The 19,524-nt window shown below is 50.0% G+C and overlaps 10 protein-coding genes across 10 annotated transcripts; 6 read left to right on the forward strand and 4 right to left on the reverse strand.

Moving 5' to 3' along the window:
* Window positions 1–1,237: 1,237 nt before the first annotated feature.
* N7466_011369 (MDR family MFS transporter) lies at window positions 1,238–3,012 on the forward strand (the record flags this gene model as incomplete). The annotated part of the gene is made up of 2 exons (XM_057170758.1): window positions 1,238–1,438; window positions 1,540–3,012. The coding sequence occupies 2 exons, from the start codon at window positions 1,238–1,240 to the stop codon at window positions 3,010–3,012; spliced, it is 1,674 nt and encodes a 557-aa protein (XP_057015479.1).
* A 603-nt stretch (window positions 3,013–3,615) lies between these two features.
* Window positions 3,616–4,281, reverse strand: N7466_011370 (dienelactone hydrolase family protein; the record flags this gene model as incomplete). The annotated part of the gene is made up of 2 exons (XM_057170759.1): window positions 3,616–4,148; window positions 4,239–4,281. The coding sequence occupies 2 exons, from the start codon at window positions 4,279–4,281 to the stop codon at window positions 3,616–3,618; spliced, it is 576 nt and encodes a 191-aa protein (XP_057015480.1).
* A 1,118-nt stretch (window positions 4,282–5,399) lies between these two features.
* N7466_011371 (uncharacterized protein) lies at window positions 5,400–5,986 on the forward strand (the record flags this gene model as incomplete). Its single annotated transcript, XM_057170760.1, has 4 exons — window positions 5,400–5,471; window positions 5,562–5,651; window positions 5,723–5,747; window positions 5,796–5,986. The coding sequence occupies 4 exons, from the start codon at window positions 5,400–5,402 to the stop codon at window positions 5,984–5,986; spliced, it is 378 nt and encodes a 125-aa protein (XP_057015481.1).
* Window positions 5,987–6,189: 203 nt separating this feature from the next.
* Window positions 6,190–7,217, reverse strand: N7466_011372 (SRPBCC family protein; the record flags this gene model as incomplete). The annotated part of the gene is made up of 2 exons (XM_057170761.1): window positions 6,190–6,647; window positions 6,734–7,217. 2 exons carry the CDS (start codon window positions 7,215–7,217, stop codon window positions 6,190–6,192), a joined length of 942 nt encoding a protein of 313 aa, XP_057015482.1.
* Window positions 7,218–7,409: 192 nt separating this feature from the next.
* Window positions 7,410–8,731, reverse strand: N7466_011373 (Stk19 family serine/threonine-protein kinase; the record flags this gene model as incomplete). Its single annotated transcript, XM_057170762.1, has 3 exons — window positions 7,410–7,946; window positions 8,098–8,571; window positions 8,708–8,731. 3 exons carry the CDS (start codon window positions 8,729–8,731, stop codon window positions 7,410–7,412), a joined length of 1,035 nt encoding a protein of 344 aa, XP_057015483.1.
* Window positions 8,732–9,288: 557 nt separating this feature from the next.
* Window positions 9,289–12,282, forward strand: N7466_011374 (putative alpha,alpha-trehalose phosphate synthase subunit TPS3; the record flags this gene model as incomplete). The annotated part of the gene is made up of 3 exons (XM_057170763.1): window positions 9,289–9,311; window positions 9,387–12,133; window positions 12,203–12,282. The coding sequence occupies 3 exons, from the start codon at window positions 9,289–9,291 to the stop codon at window positions 12,280–12,282; spliced, it is 2,850 nt and encodes a 949-aa protein (XP_057015484.1).
* Window positions 12,283–12,953: 671 nt separating this feature from the next.
* On the forward strand, window positions 12,954–14,067 carry N7466_011375 (thioesterase family protein; the record flags this gene model as incomplete). The annotated part of the gene is made up of 2 exons (XM_057170764.1): window positions 12,954–13,053; window positions 13,151–14,067. The coding sequence occupies 2 exons, from the start codon at window positions 12,954–12,956 to the stop codon at window positions 14,065–14,067; spliced, it is 1,017 nt and encodes a 338-aa protein (XP_057015485.1).
* A 427-nt stretch (window positions 14,068–14,494) lies between these two features.
* N7466_011376 (PaaI family thioesterase) lies at window positions 14,495–15,187 on the reverse strand (the record flags this gene model as incomplete). Its single annotated transcript, XM_057170765.1, has 1 exon — window positions 14,495–15,187. The coding sequence occupies one exon, from the start codon at window positions 15,185–15,187 to the stop codon at window positions 14,495–14,497; it is 693 nt and encodes a 230-aa protein (XP_057015486.1).
* A 984-nt stretch (window positions 15,188–16,171) lies between these two features.
* Window positions 16,172–16,904, forward strand: N7466_011377 (uncharacterized protein; the record flags this gene model as incomplete). The annotated part of the gene is made up of 3 exons (XM_057170766.1): window positions 16,172–16,295; window positions 16,351–16,427; window positions 16,497–16,904. The coding sequence occupies 3 exons, from the start codon at window positions 16,172–16,174 to the stop codon at window positions 16,902–16,904; spliced, it is 609 nt and encodes a 202-aa protein (XP_057015487.1).
* A 546-nt stretch (window positions 16,905–17,450) lies between these two features.
* On the forward strand, window positions 17,451–18,970 carry N7466_011378 (PCI domain protein; the record flags this gene model as incomplete). The annotated part of the gene is made up of 2 exons (XM_057170767.1): window positions 17,451–17,691; window positions 17,838–18,970. 2 exons carry the CDS (start codon window positions 17,451–17,453, stop codon window positions 18,968–18,970), a joined length of 1,374 nt encoding a protein of 457 aa, XP_057015488.1.
* Between the last annotated feature and the right edge of the window lie 554 nt (window positions 18,971–19,524).

Consider the following 19,524-nt stretch of genomic DNA (forward strand, 5'->3'; position numbering starts at 1 on the left):
TTAACATCTTCAGGTACCGTCAGCACTATAATATGTGAAGAACCGGCCTGGGCTAGTCCCTTGGCATTGGACCAAACATTGAAGCTTTGTAAAGCTCTAGAGTCCCTTATTAGCAATATTGGAAATTGACAGTAAAACCTTGGAACTACAGTAGGTAAATATTTAAGCTCAAAGGTGTTAAGCATAAATGACAATCCTCCGTGTGTTTCGACGGGGCCGTTTAGAGTATAAGCACATATATTACTGGACGCATAGAAATTCTAGAATCTAGACCCAAGGACCACATAAATCCCCGATCTAATACTAGTCAACTATCTGGATCTATGTAAGTTACTAAGTCCTAACGCCGGTCCACTAGAGAAACATGATAGGCCGAGGATATTAAATCCCTCTTTTCCCTTTGCAAACATCAATAAACCGGACAATCGGAATTCCGTCCCCGACCCTCCGACCCCCCTTGACTACACAGCACTTTGTCACTTCAAGTATATACACCAGCTCAAAACCCTGGAAGAAGCAGGTAAGATACTTGCTAGAATGTAGTGAGAGGGTGAAGACATATCCGCGAAACCAGAACAATTTCCCGAAGAACCGATCAAATCAGCGATATTCGGTCTTTAGAATTAGCCGACAAAGTTGGAATTCACCGAGTTTTTTCTGCTTTTTTTTTCCCAAGCGGAGCACATTCCAAGGGTCCAAGCGGCTTAATGCACACGGTTCACGGTTCACCTTATTTTCAAGGGCCTCATACTTGCCAGCATTGTTTACCATGCTCTCCAAGGTCCATTCTCCACAGAATTCAAGTCAAATAAAACTCTCGTAGAGCCTCAACAATGCCTCTCGCCCTCTTTGTTCAAATACCATGTTTCTATCATCCCCAGAGCTGTGGGTATATGATTATAATTTATGAGTCAACGGAGGGTCGTTGACCCTCCGATGGACATAAGGGTCAGAACCACGGAATGGACCGTTCCCGGTGCTCAATCATTAATCGGACCTCATGTCCTTTTTTTTCTAATCTCCGTGATTCTCAGCCAAAGATCGGACGTGAAAGTTTCTGCTGGATAATAAATAGACTCCTGCCCGTATCGATAATTTCTAGATTCACTTCTGTTCTAACTTTCAAGCTTCAACTTGACAAACACTGCACATTCGGATTTTATTTGCATACTAGTACTTAGACCACAGGGTCAATATACATTGAACTTTTGGAATTCCATCCATGGGGAACCTCGCCATGGCTGAGACTTCGTCCTTGTCTGAGCGCGATGAAAAGTCCGTTCTGGATGAAAAGCTGTCGCCGCAAAATGGCGGTGATGCCAACGCCGAGGCCGCCATTGAGCGCAGCGTCACGAAAGAATCTATCAAATACCCCCCAAAGGCCAAGGTCATTCCTATCATGCTCGCCTTATACATCTCCATGTTCCTCGTTGCTCTGGTGAGTCACAATACCGAACAAGAAAAAAAAAAGAAGAAGAAGAAGAAACAATGCCCTCCATCTATACAACCTCCCAAATGATCTAACATCAAAATTGATAGGACCGCCTGATCGTCGCAACAGCCACTCCTAAAATCACAGACGAATTCCACAGTCTAAATGACATCGGCTGGTACGGCAGCGCATACATGCTCACAGCCTCCGCCTCCCAACTCGTCTACGGCCGCATCTACACCTTCTACCCCGCAAAATGGGTCTTCCTAGCCTCAATCATCATCTTCGAAGCCGGTTCCGCCCTCTGCGGCGCCGCGCCATCCTCCGTCTCCTTCATCATCGGCCGCGCAATCGCCGGCATAGGCACAGGCGGCATCTCCGCCGGAGCAGTCATCATCATCGTCTTCACCGTCCCCCTCCAGCAACGCCCCATGTACCAGGGCTTCATGGGCGCCGTCTTCGGCATCGCGTCCGTCCTGGGCCCCATCCTCGGCGGTGTCTTCACCACCCACGTCACCTGGCGCTGGTGCTTCTACATCAACCTGCCCTTCGGCGGCGCGGCGATCGCCGTCGTCTTCTTCCTGCTGGATGTGCCGCCGCCGCGCAACGGAAGCTGGACCATCAAGCAGAAGATCAAGCTGCTTGATCCGCTGGGGAATCTGTTCCTGATGCCCTGTGTGCTGTGCCTGCTTCTTGCGCTGGAGTGGGGTGGTTCGACGTATGCGTGGGCGAACTGGCGCATTATCTTCCTGTTTGTTCTTTTCGGCGTGCTGGGCGCTGTGTTTGTCGCTGTGGAGATTTGGCTGGGTGAGAAGGCGCTTGTGCCGCCGCGTATTTTCAAGCAGCGATCTGTGCTGGCCGGCGTTATTTGGACTATGAGTACCAGTGCTTGTATGATGGTTGTGCTGTACTACTTGCCCATTTGGTTCCAGGCTATCAAGAACGTGGATGCCGAGCAGTCGGGTATCATGAACCTGCCTCTTGTGATCTCGATGGTCATCGCGGTCATCTTTTCTGGAGTCGCGATTTCCAAACTCGGTTACTATAACCCGTTCATGTTTATTGCTGTTGCCTTGCTCTCGATTGGTTCGGGTTTGATATACACTTTCCAAATTGACACTGGGCACCCCAAGTGGATTGGCTACCAAGTCATCTTTGGACTAGGGTTGGGCTTTGGAGTGCAGCAGGCCAACATTGCAGTGCAGACTTGTCTCGACCCCGTGGATGTTCCTATCGGCGCATCTCTTCTGATGTTCTCTCAGCAACTCAATGGTGCTATTTTCATGGGCATCGCAGAGACATTGTTCTCTAACTTCTTGAAAAAGAATCTGGAGAAAGTGTCTGGCATCGACGCGGCGGCAGTTATCAAGGCCGGTGCCACCTCACTCCGGGAATATGTCCCCGAGTCGAAGATGAGTGCTGTGTTGGACGGATACAGCGACGCCGTTACAAGGACGTTTATCCTTGCTATTGTCATGGCATGTCTTTCAATATTCCCAGCATTGGCGATGGAGTGGAAGAGCGTCAGAAAGGATGTTAATAAGAAGAGGAAGCTGGAAACTGCCGACGAAAAGGCATAAACGAAGTCTTACATACATGGCGCGCACAGGTGACTCGAGAAACTTGTTAATAAATACTATGTACTATAGAAACCAAGATATCTCAACTCAAACCTCACTCTATTCAAATAATCAATAATCTCCAAATCAACTTCAAGTCCTCTACACTCTACACGTAAAATCAATACAAGAACCCTAAGCACAATCACCCCTCAATGTCACACGTCGTGTCAGTCGTCACGAGTTGACAGTTGCCGTTTCTGAGAAGGTTTTCTCGGAGGTTTCCTTTGTTCGGTTCAGAAGGTTTCCTTTGTTTGATTGAGAAGGTTAGGGTTAGGTTTGCTGTTTCTGAGAAGGTTTTCTCAGGGGTTTCCTTTGTTCGGTTGAGAAGGTTTTCTCAGAGGTTTTCTTTGTTCAGTTGAGCAGGTTTTCTTTGTTCAGTTGAGAAGGTTAGGGTTAGGTTTAAGCTTAGTTCCTGTCTTCAAACCTTAACGTACTTGGGTACTTAAGGAATGACTCCTCCTCCTTGTCTCCTTCTCTTTTCTTTTCTCCTCTGTCTGTGTTTTCCTTGAGTTTCTAGGACCTTGGTACAATATCATTGTACCTTCGCTTGCCGTGTCACACTCAACCACCGTCCAAACCACGCAACAACCGCATCCATTTCCCCCACCATCGCCTCCCTCTCCCCATCCCCCGCGCAAGACAACCATGCCCCACCCTCGGAAAATGGCGATACTCAAACGCGACATTCAACCCCAAGAGCGTCTCAAAAGCATACCTCTTAAACTCCACATCAAATGCCAAATCAACCTCAGGCGCCAAAACCTGCACCGGAACATCCACCTCATCAACATCCCTGCGGCTTAAAAGCGATGGATGCCCAACAGAAATACAATCCACCAACCGCCCACCCCCCTCGAGCCTATGCTCCCTCGCCCCCAAACGAAACGAAGCCCACCCACCATAACAATAGCCAACGGCTCCAACCTTCGCAAAGCCCAGCTCACGCCTCAAAGCCCGGGCACATTCGAAGATCTCGTGCTCGCGCTGCTCGCGACCGTTACGCTGCATGAAGGCGTCGATATCCAGTTCGTGGAATTTCTCAGCTGCGACGAGCTCGGAGTTAAGGACCTCGCCGCCGATGGTGGAACAATCAACTGGTTATGATTTGGGTTGTTGGAGGAAAGCATGGATTTGGGTGTGGTTGGTTTACTGGGATTTGCGACTGGTGATGCTGATCTACATACTTCTGGTGTTGTTCCGCGCGGCGGATAGGTTCACTGCACACATGTACCCTGTACTCCGCGGAGCTTGACAGTGCACTACGTGAACAAGGTGGTTATTTGGTCGTTTGATACATTGGGGTGCCTTCCCAGGTGAAGCCTCGAAGGCAGCAGTTTTGGACGGACATGGTGGAACAATCAACTGGTTATGATCTGGGCTGTTGGAGGAAAGCGTGGATTTGAGTGTGGTTGGTTTACTGGGATTTGCGACTGGTGATGCTGATCTGTATACTTCTGGCGTTGGTTCGTCGCGGCGGATAGGTTCACTGCACACATGTACCCTGTACTCCGCGGAGCTTTTGACAGTGCACTACGTGAACAAGGTGATTTCCCTTGATTTGGGTTGTTGGAAGAAAGTGTGGTTGGTTTGCTGGGATTTGCGTCTGACGATGCTGATCTGTATACTTCTGGCGTTGGTTCGTCGCGGCGGAGGTTCACTGCACACATGTACCCTGTACTCCACGGAGCTTTTGACAGTGCATTACGTGAACAAGATGATTTCCCTTCCCCTGTTATCTGGTCGTTTGATACGTTGGGCGAGCGTTGATGACGAATTTGAGCGGCACATTGGTATCGATGCATATCTTTCCCCGCGACGGCGGAGCTGATGATGTCCATGGACCGTTCCAAGCCCAGCCAATCAGTGAACGAGGCCTGTGAATCCATGCAAATTTCCTCCGCCGTGAAGGAGATAGTGGTCACAAACGAGGACGATTACAATTTACAACCATATTTAAAGCAGCGCCTTGAACGAAGAACCGAGCATAATGAATGACCCCTTAGAAGAAACATCCCCCAAGCGAAGAAACATCCGCAAAGGAACGCTATTACCCAGAATTCATGTCACAGACTCATGGTACTAGTCAGTTTACTAGCTTCTAAAGTTTTGGAACTAAAAAGCGGAGATGCATCCATACTCTCGTGCATGGCAACAGACTAACAGCTTAAGTGGATCTAACCTCGGAGTCTCCACAGCGGCGCAACAATTGTACCGAGGCGCCCGCGCAGCCGCGCTTTATATGCGGGCAGCGGGCGCGGCCCCTTGTCATCAATTCCAGACACCCTAATTGCTCGCTGCAGTATCGAAGCTCTGAAATTAGTACTATCCAAAGATAAACGTTGGAAATGTCGGTCGCACCATCTGGAGCTCTTCAAGCGTCTGCTCTGTCATTTGTTTTGTTGTCCATCGGACACACGGTATGTCCCCATAACCACAGGTCCACAGCTTACATACAGGCTGGGTAGATGGATCTTGAACTGACGAATACACCATTTTCTGCGTTGAAGATTGGGGGCAGACAATGGACTGCTGAGAAGGCCTTTAAGGCTATTGCCAACTCCAAGCCCTGGGCCTGTGGGACGGTGGGTTGGTATCAGGTATGTCGTCTTGATTTTCTGGGAGGGTTTTTCGTACTTCGCAAAGTAGATGTTTGCTGATCTCTTTATAGGGGAGTGCGTTCTTCCTTGCTACTGGTAAGTTCAAGTTCCCTTCGATATTCAACATCAACTAATCCATCCCAGGCCTCCTTCACTACCAGTGGTCTCGTGATCCGACGGCGCTCAGCGACCCTTTGAACAAAGCTATAGCTGGTATCGTCAACATCTTGCTCTGGGCTAGTTCAGCCTGGTACGCCAAGAACGGAATCAAGGATAATGCCATTGTTGTGGGGTTGTCTGCTGCATTGCAGACATACGCGGTTTTCAAGGTGTAAGCTATAGCTGTGAATCTGATGCCATAATTGTCAATTGTCGGAAGACACAATGAGTGTAATTTGACGCATGCTGTGGACGCTATTGAACGAGCCTGGTATATAAAATACAAGCGGTATAAATACATTTTAACGCGATACACAATGTTATATGAACTTCGAATGAAGAAGCTCTGACGGGCAACGTCTCACATCGAAAAAAACCATCAATGTTGAGGTCCTCGGCGTGCCTCGGTCCATTTCATGAACAAGCCAACATCAGCCACCACAGCGCGCGGCACCCCACCCAGTGCCCAGCTTCTCTGAACCCATTGTGGGATCTTTCCCTTCGCGTCCGAAGTCGTAGCCATCGTCCATTCGACGCGACTGGTTTTATTATCCCGGGGAGTTAGGTAGTTGACTAGCTCCACACTGGCGTAGTTGGCGAAGATGGCCTTCTTGGGTGAAACAAAGGCAATCTTTTGGCGCAAGTTCTCTGGCGTGGATGATTCATCCCAGGAAAGAGGAATTTGGATGGTAATAAAGCCCTGAATTGGAAGTCCTCGAAGAACCTCGTCAGCCTGCGTCGGCGTCGGACAATCGTACGAAGCGGAGATCGTCAAAGAGATGAAACTGCGGGGAGAAATGATGGCAGTCGGATGGAAAGTGTGGGTGATCAGGTTGACTAGGCATCATGTCAGTAATAAATTCACGGCGCGGAATGACATGGGGGGACCCCGTGTGGTAGAGAAGTCATTTCTGGCGACTTACTTTCAACATCAATATCCTTGTAGATGAGCCCATTGACTTCAGCCTCTCCGGTTTGGGCTCGCTCCCAAGCAAGGAGACTCTCTACGTGAGTGACACTGGGTGTGTATTCCATCTCATTTTCTGCATGATTCGTCCTTAGGCCAGCCTGGAATTCGGGCCATGACGCTGTGCCGGGGACTTCGAAACTGGGATGTTCGCTCTGTCGACATACCCAGAACTCGGGTTTGTTGTCTTTTTCACTGACATCTTCGTCTGAAAGCTTGCGCCAATTTCGGAAAAGCTTTACTTTAGCGATAGCTGGTTTCGAGACGCGCATCTCGGGGTCTTCTTTGAATGACGAGGGGACGGAGTGGAGAAGCTCGATAGCTTCCCGAACGGCGATACGAATGAACAATTGGAGATCTGGTCGGGAGGCATTGTCCGGGAGAGAAGGATGAGCCGGAAGGTCCGAGAACAAATGAGGATGTAAGCGTATAAGCGGCATTATGGATTAGTGGAGGAGTTTGTTGATTAATAGAAGGGGGTGGGGAGCTTCAGGTTTGAGGGGGGCAGATCGGCAGCGCTTGTTTCGCGATGGGAAGGAGTTGGAGCTAGATTTGGCAAGAGCGCCTGAGAGAACAAAATCATTTCATTCATTATTATGTTTATATGAGCCCAATTGACAGGCAATAATAAACTATAGACAGCGGATTCCCGGTCCCACACTACCTGTCTCGAATATTTCTACAAGTCCAGCGCCCAGTGCCTCTTCCAGCACCCAACGGAATTGCATGCCATACATTTCTTTCCACTTTTTGGTTTTCCCGGGCAAGATTCCTGCAAACTCGCCACGGGCCCTTTTTGCCAAGTGAAAGCTTTTTTCTGTTTCGACTGCCCCATCCCATCGATCTCTAAGCAAGCCCAGCGGGGCCTCCGCGCAACGAGATCGCCGAAGAAGGGCGAGCAGGTGTGCGCGACCAGCACCGAGTAATTTGAGGTAGGTTCCAGTATTGGGCAGGGATAAAAATAAAGTCGCAGCTCGAGCCTGAGCACTACTCTGCACAGGTTGGTCAGTATCGGAATGTGCTGACCTACTCCGACTGGCCGACGAAACTGCCGCGCCAGGAAGATTAGGAAGAGATGCGAGACTCAATGATCCCTGTGTGAATGTTGATGATGATACGAGGAAGCCTGCACGCATTAAAGCCCTATATTCGTCTGGTTCGAAGATCCCCTGCGAGAGTGCAGAATGGGATCCGATGCGATTGAGGATGTCTAAGAATTTGTCTACGGCTAGTTAGCTCTGATATTCCGGACCACACTCATGGACCACACTGGCACTACTCACCCTTTATTTGCACATCCAGAGCTGGACTGTCACGTACCAGATTATCCCAATCCTCCGCGAGAACTAGGCAATCACCTAGCCCCGCGGCATCATTGCCACGTCCTGGAATGACCAGACGTCGCACGCGTCCCGACTTCACCAACTCGACAATCTGTCGCTCCACCTGTGTTGGCGCATTCAATAAGGTATGTATATGGGCCACGGAGGCAAGTGGGGGTAACGATCGGCGCAGATTCAGAACCTCCGCAATGCGGGTGCTATTCATGCCCGCTCGCTCGGGGAGTTCGTCGAACATTTTTGTTCGTACATATCTGATAGCCTGTTCCACATTCTCTGCGACTGCAGTTTCGGATATGTAATGCGATGTACCTTGGTCGGGGAGAGGTTCGTCGAGACCAAAGTCCGAGGCGACTGTTTTCACGCTGGCTTGGGAGGCATTGGGTTTGCGGCGCGCATGGGCGGAAAATGGGGAGGCGCGGGATTTTGGCGGAGGCTTGGCAGATTTTCGTTTCTGAATACCAGACACTGGAGCTGAAGTGAGACGTAAGGTCATACCTAACAGTCAAACTTGATTGCGACGAGAAAGAAAAGGGAAAAACCATGGAGGGCAGAGCAAGATTACCTCATTTGTCAGGTGATCCACCTACCACTTTCCGCCAATTAGCGTACATTCTGTATACTCCGGTATGTAATGGAATACGAACTACCGTAACGTATTTGATTCATCTATGGTACAATGCGGGGACGGAGGTGTCGGGAGCTGGTATTGGCCGTATGGACCGTATGGACCGTATCAATAGATGGGGCCGTTCAGAGTCAAAAAACAAGTGATTTCAGCAAGTTCCAGGTAGATTTGAGTCTGGGCCCATTTTAGTGTTTCTAGTCCCTGTCATTTTGTCATGTTGTCATGAAGAGTCCTAAAGTATTGTAAAAACCGCCTTCAATCTGACTTGTAAAAACATGAACCAACAGTTGCTGGCAAACGAACATCGTGTCCTTCAACCCCTCGCACATGACGTAGCCATGAGAGAAAAGCAGATCTTCACCTGATTTGTGTCGAGCTTTCAAAGGCATCCTTACTCTCTGTTTCATTTCAGATCTTTTTTTTTGTTAAGGAAAATACCACCTCGGTGGACTGTTTAATCCCTCAACGGGGAGCTTCCCTTGTCATATTTCTACTTCCCTACCCCTCTTCTTCACCCCTCCAAGCCCGTTCGGACCCTCCATCATGACTGTCTTTGTCGCGTCGCTGTAAGTACCTCGGCTGGCAAGGGAAAGAAGCGGTGACACCAAAGCACCACATGGCTAATTTGAATGATATCTTAGCTTTTTACCCTACACGGTAAACTTTCATGTTACCAAGTCCCGCAACAGTGTTGCGTCTCAAGTTCCTCCCGCGGCGGCCAATCCTGTGATTCCCGTGAACGATCCAGTAACTCCGCCCATAAGCACGCCGACGAGTTTATTCGAGAAGAAAACACCCACAACACAACCAGGCCTCACCCCGGGTGCGACAACAGACCATGAGCGCATATTTGCCAATGATGTAGCCAAGGCCGAGGAGCAACACTCAGGATATCCGTTTCCAGCAGCATCCACTCCACCGACGGGCAATCAGATCTTCACGGAGAGTGAAGCCCATTCTCCAGCCTGGGGTTCGACTAATTCTCTCACTCAACCAAGGCGGAAGACTCTTGTGTCTCCGTCTCCATCCATCCTCAAGCACCAAGAGCCTATCGTGCCAACCAAAGCACCCAAACCTACTCCCCTCCCAAAAATCCCGGAAACCGAACCACAAGTCACTCCGCACACAGGCACAGGCCTGAGGAAGAATGGATCCCTGAGTCGGAAAATATCATTTTCTCGTGCGGAATGGACAATTCAAACAGCGGAACAAGGCAACGGTGGCTTGCGCAATGCCGTTCGCTCTGCCAAGGATTCGGGATATTTGAGCGAGATGATGTGGGTTGGTACATCAGGCATGCCCACTGATGTCCTAGCAGACAATACTCGCCAAGACATTGCGGAGAAGCTGGAAAAAGAGTATGACTCGTTGACCGTGTTTGTACACGACGGCGATTTTGATGGTCATTATACCCACTTTTGCAAGACCATCCTCTGGCCTGTGTTTCACTATCAGATCCCCGATAATCCCAAGAGCAAAGCCTATGAAGATCATTCGTGGATTTATTATGTGAAGCTTAATCAGGCATTCGCGGACCGTATCGCTAAGCACTGGAAACGCGGCGATTCGATTTGGGTCCAGGATTACCACCTGTTACTTGTCCCCGCCATGTTGCGCAAACTGCTTCCCGATGCTCAGATCGGTTTCTTTTTGCATATTGCATTCCCTTCATCTGAGGTCTTCAAGTGCCTAGCTCCACGCAAGGAGCTGCTCGAAGGTATTCTCGGTGCCAATTTGATTGGTTTCCAGACCAAAGAGTACTGTCGGCATTTCCTGCAGACATGCAGTCGAATTCTGTGTGTGGAGGCAACCAATGAAGGCATTCAGACAGAGGATCGCTTCATCAATGTGGGCACCTTCCCAATTGGCATCGATCCTACCTCTTGGGATAAGCGCCGTCATACCGCCGACGTAGAACAGTGGGTTGATATCATTTCGGAACGATACCGAGGCAAGCGATTGATCGTAGCCCGCGACAAAATTGACTCGGTGCGGGGTATTCGCCAAAAGCTGCTCAGTTATGAACTGTTCCTCAATACATACCCGGAATGGGCCGACAAGGTAGTCTTGATTCAGGTTGCGACCAGCACTACAGAGCAACCCGAGCTGGAGGCTACGGTATCTGATATCGCTATGCGAATCAACTCTACTCATTCAACACTGGCTCACCAACCCTTGGTTTTCTTAAAACAGGACCTTGCATTCTCACAATACCTCGCTCTTATTACAGTGGCGGATGCTTTGATGATCACAAGTCTTCGTGAGGGTATGAACCTGACCAGCCATGAATTCGTGTACTGCCAAGATGGTAGCTACGGTGACAAGAAATATGGTTCTCTCATTCTTAGCGAGTTTACTGGCAGTGCTTCTGTGTTCGGGAACCATGCCCTTCTCGTGAACCCTTGGGACTACCGACAATGTTCAGAAGCCATTCACACAGCACTCACCAGAACCGAGGAAAAACGCAAGGAGGTATGGGACGCGCTTCACGGCGCTGTTCTACAAAATTCCACTGGCAACTGGGTCAAATCATTCAATGAATCTTTGAAACATGTTTGGGATGAACAGTCCTCGCGAGAGATCATGGCTGTCCCTCGACTCTCTGTTCCCCGGCTGATTGAGCAATACCGGCAGACCAAGCGCCGACTCATGATTATCGACTACGAGGGTACTCTCGCCTCTTGGGGATCCCCACAAAGCATCATTCTTACAACCCCTCAACGTGCAATTACGTCACTGACCGAACTCACCGATGACCCGGCTAATATAGTTTATGTGATGAGCTCACGCATGCCGGAGGAAATGGAGCGGCTGTTCCGCCAGGTCAATAACTTAGGACTAATAGCTGAGAATGGCTGTTTTGTCCGTGAACCTCAGTCCGACGAATGGACTCGACTTGCAAAGAAGACTCACATTCAGAGTTGGAAGATGTCCGTCCTCAACATTCTAAACTACTTCAAAGACCGAACCGAGGGCAGCTGGATCGAAGAACGCCATTGCTCGCTTGTATTCCATTACGGATCTGCCGAGGATCGCCCTGGTGCTGGACGTCTTGCTGCAGAGTGCGCGGACCATATCAACGATGCATGTGCTAGTTACGGCGTCCATGCTATTCCAGTCGAAGGAGCCTTAATCGTGGAACTTGTGAGCACCAGTAAAGCATCAGCTGCAGAGCATGTCTGGCGATGGTGCTTGGAGTCTTCTGAACAACAAGAAGATGTCACAAAGCCAGATTTCCTCCTGGTCATTGGTGACAACCGTGAAGATGAGCCTGTGTTCCGCTGGGCCAACAAATTGCAAAAGGCTAATGGCGTCGATTATGCCATGACAGTCACCCTAGGGTCGCGGAGTACAGAGGCTCAGGCGACATTGACACAGGGAGTAACAGGTGAGAAGCTCTATCCACTTTGGATCTTATCTTATCTCGAGGTTCCTTTGACTTACTAACTTCTTCTAGGTGTATTGTCTTGCTTGCAACAACTAACTGCTCCGTTGAAGCCTGAAGCTCAGCAGGGCTCGACAATTGGCGACGTCTAAAAGAATAGTCCATTAAAAATTTTTCTGCATTGATAAGATGAACCTAACGTCAAGAGGGAGTTGGAGTTATTTGACTTGATTTATTTGAATCTTTCTTTCCTTCGTTTTTCGGGCGATACTTAACTCCAACATTTCGTTTGATCATTTAAGCCGATTACATGTTATTGAGGTAGACAGCACCTTAGGGTCATGATGTCCACATACACAAAGGGTTGGAAGTCACATGCACGTAGAGCATATTTTTTTCAATGAACTTTGGAGTCGTTACGGCTGGAACAGTCTTGCATATGCACGTAGACTTGGGCGTTTGAGATCCTGGAAACCAAGCCCATGGCGTACAATTCATCTATGGATCCATCCATTAATTTATCCACCTACAAGGACATCAATTTGATTGATTTGAATATTTTATACGTTGTCGAGACTCGAAAGAATAGTTAACTACAAGCTCTGGCTGACTCAGCGTCGGCTGTTCCTAGACTCTTGGTTAATGATTATAATCACCGAGCCGAGGTTCAGTCTCCAACCCTGGAGTGGAGATACTCAGATACCCCAAGCTACCACTACTTAGTATATAAAAAACCCCGGTCCCACAAGTGCAAGGATCCTCAACCCACTTACACTCCCGGGGTCATTGAGAAATCCAAACTACTCAAACAGCTCATCCCATCATGCCTCTCAATGCTGCCTTCGAAGAGGCAATCCGTATCACCCCACAAGGTGCCAACAAGTACAGCGCCCATCTCCGCCCGGAATGGTGCATTGGAACCGGTAAGTTGCAACAATCCACCCATGCACTCATTAGCTAAACCCCACAAAATCGAGACCAAAAAGCAATCGCAAATCAAACAACTAACACATCCCCCAGTTCCACACGGCGGCTACACATCAGCAGTGATATACAAGTTAGCCCTAACGCACTTCGAACACGCCCACCCAAACCAATACTCCACCCCCGCCTCCCCAATCTCCATCCAACTCTCCTTCCTCCGCCGCACAGCCTCGGGCCCCGCAACCCTCGAAGTCGAAGACGTCAAGCTCGGCGCCCGCACCAGCACAATCCACATCAAACTCCTCCAACCCTCAGAAAAGCACCCCGACAAACCCGAGATCAAAGTCGCAGGCTACATAACCGTGAGCCCCCCAGACGCCGAGGTCGGAATCAGCGTCCCGACAGGCTGGAAAGCGCACCCGGCCCCAGTGCCCGGCTCGCTCCCGAACGGGCAGATAGATTTCGCGCAGCTCGGGGCGACAGGCAAAGATGGGGCGTGGGTGAAGACCGAGCCGCCGTATCCTGAGTTCCGGCGCGCGGCGACGCAGCTGGAGCTGTATGGGCCTGGGAAGGGGGAGACGCAGCAGCAGCGGAGTGGGACGATGGCTATTGATCAGTGGGCGCGGTTTAGGCCTTGTGGGGATTTGGATGGGAGGTGGACTGATGCGGCGGTTGTGTATCTGCTTGATATGTTTCCCATGGCGCTGGATGGGTTTGATAGTGTTTCGGCGAATGCGGTTGCGAAGGAGACGGGGGGTAATGCTGCTGATTTGAAGGCTAAGTTTTGGTATCCGACTGTCACGTTGAATATTGATATGAAGAAGCATTTACCTGCTGGTGGGGTTGAGTGGCTTTATAGTCGGATTGTGACAAAGGTTGTTCGAGATGGGAGGACTGATTTAGATGTGACTGTTTTAGATCAGGATGGAGAAGTTGTTGCGTTGGGGACGCAGGTTGGGTTGGTGGTTAGTGCGAGTCGAAATTTGGGGAGTCGGAAGTTGCAGAAGCTGTAGGTGTATACCCTATACCCTTTAAGTCATATCTAGTAGGTAGTAGCATATAGATTTACAGATGCGAGACGCGGTCTGAGAATAAGACATAGAGAAAGGTTTTATCTTTGGAAAGTGGCACGAAAGTACCCACCAGTACAGTCAGACAAACGACATGATCTCCTGGAAATTAAGAAACAATCATGGTCAAGAAGATGTAGCTGCTTCCAGGACTCTCTCAAGTGCTTCTGTAATCACTACTTACTACCAGGTGATTGAGTGGTATATGGCAGGATTGGAAATGGTCCATGTTGGATAATTGGTGCGCTGTTAATAGCTTAAAGGTGGTTAGCATGATTGGACACACATGCAATAGACTTCGTGAAAAACATCACATATTCATCATATCTACAGCAAGTTCCTCAATCTATGTATATACATAATCTAGTCTTTACAGACGGGGTTCCGGGGTAACCATCCAGAAAGCCATAGCATCTGCCTTGACGACTTTCCGTTTCGCCCACTCCAAATGACCACCAGCGCCCTCCTCATCCTCCTGCACAGCCTGAGCCCGTACCCAGAACTTCCGACCGACGCGCCCGATAACCTTAGCCCGGACGACGAGCAAAGCTGGAGTTTTCACTTTCTGGCGATACCGCACGTCCAGTTGGACAGTGAAGATCTTCCCGCGTGGGTTATCTTCAGCCGAGGCTGATGGTGATGCTGAACCATTGGCATGCGCCGCAACGGCAAGAGACATGGCTTCATCGATAAGCGTCGCCGTGATACCACCATGCACTGTAGCCGGATGGCCCGATAAACCAGGACTCCCGAGATCACATATCACTAGCACATCAGCCGGGTTCACGCCTGGGGTGGGCTTTGCGGCGGCATCTTGCTTAGTTGCGGGGAGCCAGGGTGGGATCTCGGCGGGTGCGGGGGAAAGGTTGCGCCGTTGAAGGGTGAGAAGGTGTGGAATAGTAGACGAAGTGCCTAGCGTATTGGCAAAATAGCCATCTTCTCCGGTCGAGGGCTTAACGCGCCTTGAGTCCGTGTCAATTGGAATGTAGTCCTCGGAAGAGATGAGGGAGTTGGCCCATTGATGGGAGCGGAAGTGGGAAACCTCGGCAGCCGTATCGACCATTGTTTTTTTTGTTGTTTTTTTTTTGACCTGTTTTCCCCTTCTTTCTATAAAGAAATAAACCGGTTTCTTGCGAGAACCACAGATCCTGCACAGGAGATGAAACCTGCAAGGAGGATACTGTTAGCGGACAACTTTAATTGGGACCCCGTTTTACCCCGGAGCTCGGTGAGCCTCGGTACCGAATCGGGTAAGGTGTTCCCTCATGCTAGAAATCTATATAAAGATCGACCTTTGGATGGCTTTACCACTGCAAACGGATCATTCAAGGGTCAACTTTGAATTGATAAGCTTCATCCCATGTGTCTCAGATCATCCGGGGTTGTTGGCCCGACTCCTAGCAGTCTTGCTTAGGCATGCAATCGGCGTGACAGCTGCAAGGAGGCTGGGGTCTGCGATAAAGAATCTGAGTTGGAATGCAGGAACCAAAGGTTGGAATCAACAAATTCCCGCACGAGGTGTTGTGTGGGACTATTGCCAGATACAGCTTGAGTAAGGGTCGAGGGGAAAAAAAGTGTTGTTTGTATTGTTCTTAATCATCCATGCAGTCGTAGTCATTCTCATAAGCTGTAGCAATTGATAGACCAAGCTCCTGCAGGGGAGCAAATAACATGAAAACCAATGAAGATCTCTTAATGGCATTTGTCGTACAAGAGATACCTGATAGCCTGAAAGGGAGAAACCGAAAGAAAACAGGAAGTTATGTGAAATAGGAAAATGTGAAGAAAAGTCATGCGGGACATTATCTTTCCTGTTCGCAGTTACCCTGGCAGTTTCCCCCCTTAGGTTGTATGGTATTTGGAGAGCCTTCCAACCTTATTAAATACTATTCAGTAACTCCCCATCGTCCCTTCTTTGTGTTTTGGTATCACCTCTTTCTCAATCTTCTCCCTCACCTTTCTCTCCTCCATCTCTCCATCTCTCCATCTCTCCCACAACTCTCATCACCTCATTGACATTACTAGTCTCCCATTATCTCATTTCATCATGCTCTCTTCTGCTGTGCTCTTCTCCACCCTCGTGGTCTCGGCTTTGGCCCAGAACTCGTCTTCCACCGCCTACACCTTGCCGGAAGGATTCAACATTGGCCTCGTCAAGCCGGATGAGCTGAGTATGTCACTCGGGGGAAATACTGCAGTCGTTCATAACTAACTCTTTCCCAACAGACTCATGGTGCTTGGGACAGCGCAACCAGTGCCCGGCAATTTGCGAAGGTGACACCAAGCAAAACACTTGTGATCCGGTATGATACACTGTATGAAAACATGGGCGGCAACGGTATTCTGACCTTTTTTTTCTTTTCCTTTCGCAGGCCACGTTGAACTTCAGCTGTATCTGTTCTGATGGCAAGACCGCCGATTCCACACCTTACATTCAGACCGTTCCCTTCTATGTCTGCGAGGCCAACTATGGCCAGTGTGTCGACGCTCACCCCAATGACTCCATGGGCCAAGAGAAGTGCAAGAAGGCAGCCAAGTGTGGAGACAAAAATGCCACTTCCACTTCGACCACCACCAGTTCGTCACGGATTGCAACCAGTACTCTGACCATGGCCACAAACACTGGCTCTGGCTCGTCGGACAAGTCGGTCACCTCGTCGGTGGCAGCCGCTAGCACTACAACCACCAACGCTGCCGTTCCCCTGGCAGGTCTTCTTGAGACCTACTCGACCGGTCTGATGGCTGGTGTCATGTTCCTGGCTATGCGCTTGGTGCTGTAAGGTACGAACATACAAAGTGACACACAACTTTACTTGGGATGTTGTTCGCTGTCAGAGCGCGTTTCCTTTTTTACCTCATATTTTAGCGCAACGCCAACTTTTCTCTGGTTTTTGTCAAAAATCATCTGATTCCCCGTTTTTGAATGTTTTTCTTGCATCGATGCTATCTCCTTGTTTATGAAGGTGGTGTTCGTCTCTCCCTTGGTCGTTACCGGCGACGCATCGGTTGTTTGCATCAGCACACCATGTCTTAATAACAGTGCCAGAACAAATCACTGGTTTCTATTCATGTACTGAATTATTGAAAACGAAGAATGAAAAGTATTTTCCAAAAATTGCCAAAGACTCGGTGGTTGTAGCGTAAAAGATGTAGGCCGGAAAGGTGGTGGTTTTAATGTTGGAGTTGTTAATGTTACGGGCAAAAGATCAGTGTTCCCTTCGCCAAGACTTTTTTGGCACACACTGAAATTTCTCAACTTATCGATAGACTCCACCATCAAAGAACCTCCTCTCTCCCTCTCTCCCACCACACCACAACCCCCCATTATGCCCGCTCCGACCAACACCCTCCTCATTGAGGGTTCTTTCGCCGAGCTCGCCGAGGAGTTCGCCCAGTATGTCGACGCTCTCCGCAAAGAGGACACCCTCCAGTCCGAGATCGCCCCGCTCCTCCAGCCGATCCGTGAGCAGGAACAGTCCGAGGGCGAGCCCGACCTCAAGCAGCGCGATGAGGTCCTCAAGAAGATTGTGGCCGCTGCCGCTGCTCTGAACGGTGCCCCTGAGAAAGGTGAGTGGGCGAATTGCGAAGATATAAGGTTGCGACCGACAAAGAGAAAAATGATATTCGAGGGAGGGCCGGCGCCCTGCAACTTTTTTTTTGGAGGGGATGTCCTTGGAGAATGGAAGAGAACTGACATGAGATGACAACGATAGAAATCATTCCCTCTTACAACTTGCTTGTGCACCTCGTTCACTTGTCCTCCGACCCGGACATGTTCCTTTCTCGCATCTGCGCCTACCTCGCTAAGCCCATCACCACCTCCCCTCAATTCGGCCCTACACTGGCCATCTCCATCCTCACCACCATCTTCAACACTCTTTCCGGCAACGACTCCAGCCGGTACCACGTTCTTCTCGCCATTGTGGCCGTGATTCGCCAGTCTGGATCCGGATACGCCTTCGAGGCCTTGAAGCCCCAGTTGGCCAACCAGCTCCCCACATGGCTCGCTTCGTGGGAATTGGACGTGGAGGAGGCCCAGAAGCTGCACTTGGCTATTGCTGATGCGGCTACCGCGGCCGGTGATGAGGATTTGGCCCAGTCACACGTTACCCAGGCTCTCGAGACCATCCCCGCTGCTGACGCCAGCAAGCCCAGCGCTCGCGATCTGGCTGTTCGCGCCCTCGCCATGGCTCTGCGTCGTCCCACCGTTTTCGACTTCACCCCTCTGACTTCCTCGGACGCTGTCCAGGCTCTCCGATCCAGCGACAGCCCCCTCTTCGATCTGCTGGAGATCTTCACCTCTGACACCCTCGATGCCTACGAGGATTTCATTGCCGCCACCCCGCTCGCTTCCATCTCCGGTGGTGTTCTTGCCGAGTCTGCCGATGCCCTGCAGACTAAGATGCGCCTGCTCACCCTGACCTCGCTTGCCTCCTCCACCCCCTCCCGCTCGCTCCCCTACGCCACCATTGCCTCTGCTCTGCGTGTCTCCGCCTCCGAGGTTGAGATGTGGGTCATTGACACCATCCGTGCCGGTCTCGTTGAGGGTAAGCTTTCTCAGCTTCGCCAGGAGTTCCTTGTTCACCGTGCCACCTACCGTGTGTTCGGTGAGAAGCAGTGGTCTGAGGTTCAGGGTCGTTTGATGGTCTGGCGCCGCTCCCTGGAGGGTGTCCTGAGCGTCATCCGCTCCGAGCGTGAGCGTTTCGTCCGTGAGGGCATCCAGGCCGCCGCCGACCAGGAGTCCAAGGCCGCCAACAAGGCCCGTTTCGGTGACCGACAGCGCATTCAGTCTGAGCAGCCCGCGCAGGCTTCCCAACCCCGTGAGGTTGAGGGAACTGCCGAGTAAAGGGTCTCGAAAATTATCGATTGATTACTTGGGTTGCTTGGGAGTGCATGGATATTCCGGTGTTTGATGTGGAGTGGAACTCACAGAACACAAAAAATTTCTTCCTTTCCACTAATAGAGGGGAGCCATCCTTTTTTCTTTTCCTTTTTTTTGCATTTATATCTCTTTTGTCCTGGCCAGTTTGTAGGAAGGATCTACTGGCCCCGCTGATTTGGGATCCCCACGAGTCATGTCATGTCTTTTTTTTATGTTTTCTGGAGGGGACAACTTCTTATCAAGAATACAAACACTTCTATAAAAAAACACCCAGGTCTTGTCTGCAGGTATTTGACTTGTTCGTGTAGAAACGAGAGCATTGTCCAAAGGAGTTCAGGTAGAGAGATTCAGGTAGAGAGAGTATGAAAAGCGAAAAGAAAAAGTGTGCAGTGCTCTATTGATCTGTCTTCTAATGATCTAATATCCAGGCTAGATGAGAAACGAAACAAAAGGCCAGCAGAACAATCCGACCATTGCAAATAAAGCAATTCGAAGCCCCTTAATATATACAACAATTC

This window comes from Penicillium verhagenii (genome assembly GCF_028828195.1).
Source record: "Penicillium verhagenii strain IBT 33310 chromosome Unknown utg000013l_segment0_segment0, whole genome shotgun sequence".
In the NCBI taxonomy this organism is placed as follows: Eukaryota; Fungi; Ascomycota; class Eurotiomycetes; order Eurotiales; family Aspergillaceae; genus Penicillium; species Penicillium verhagenii.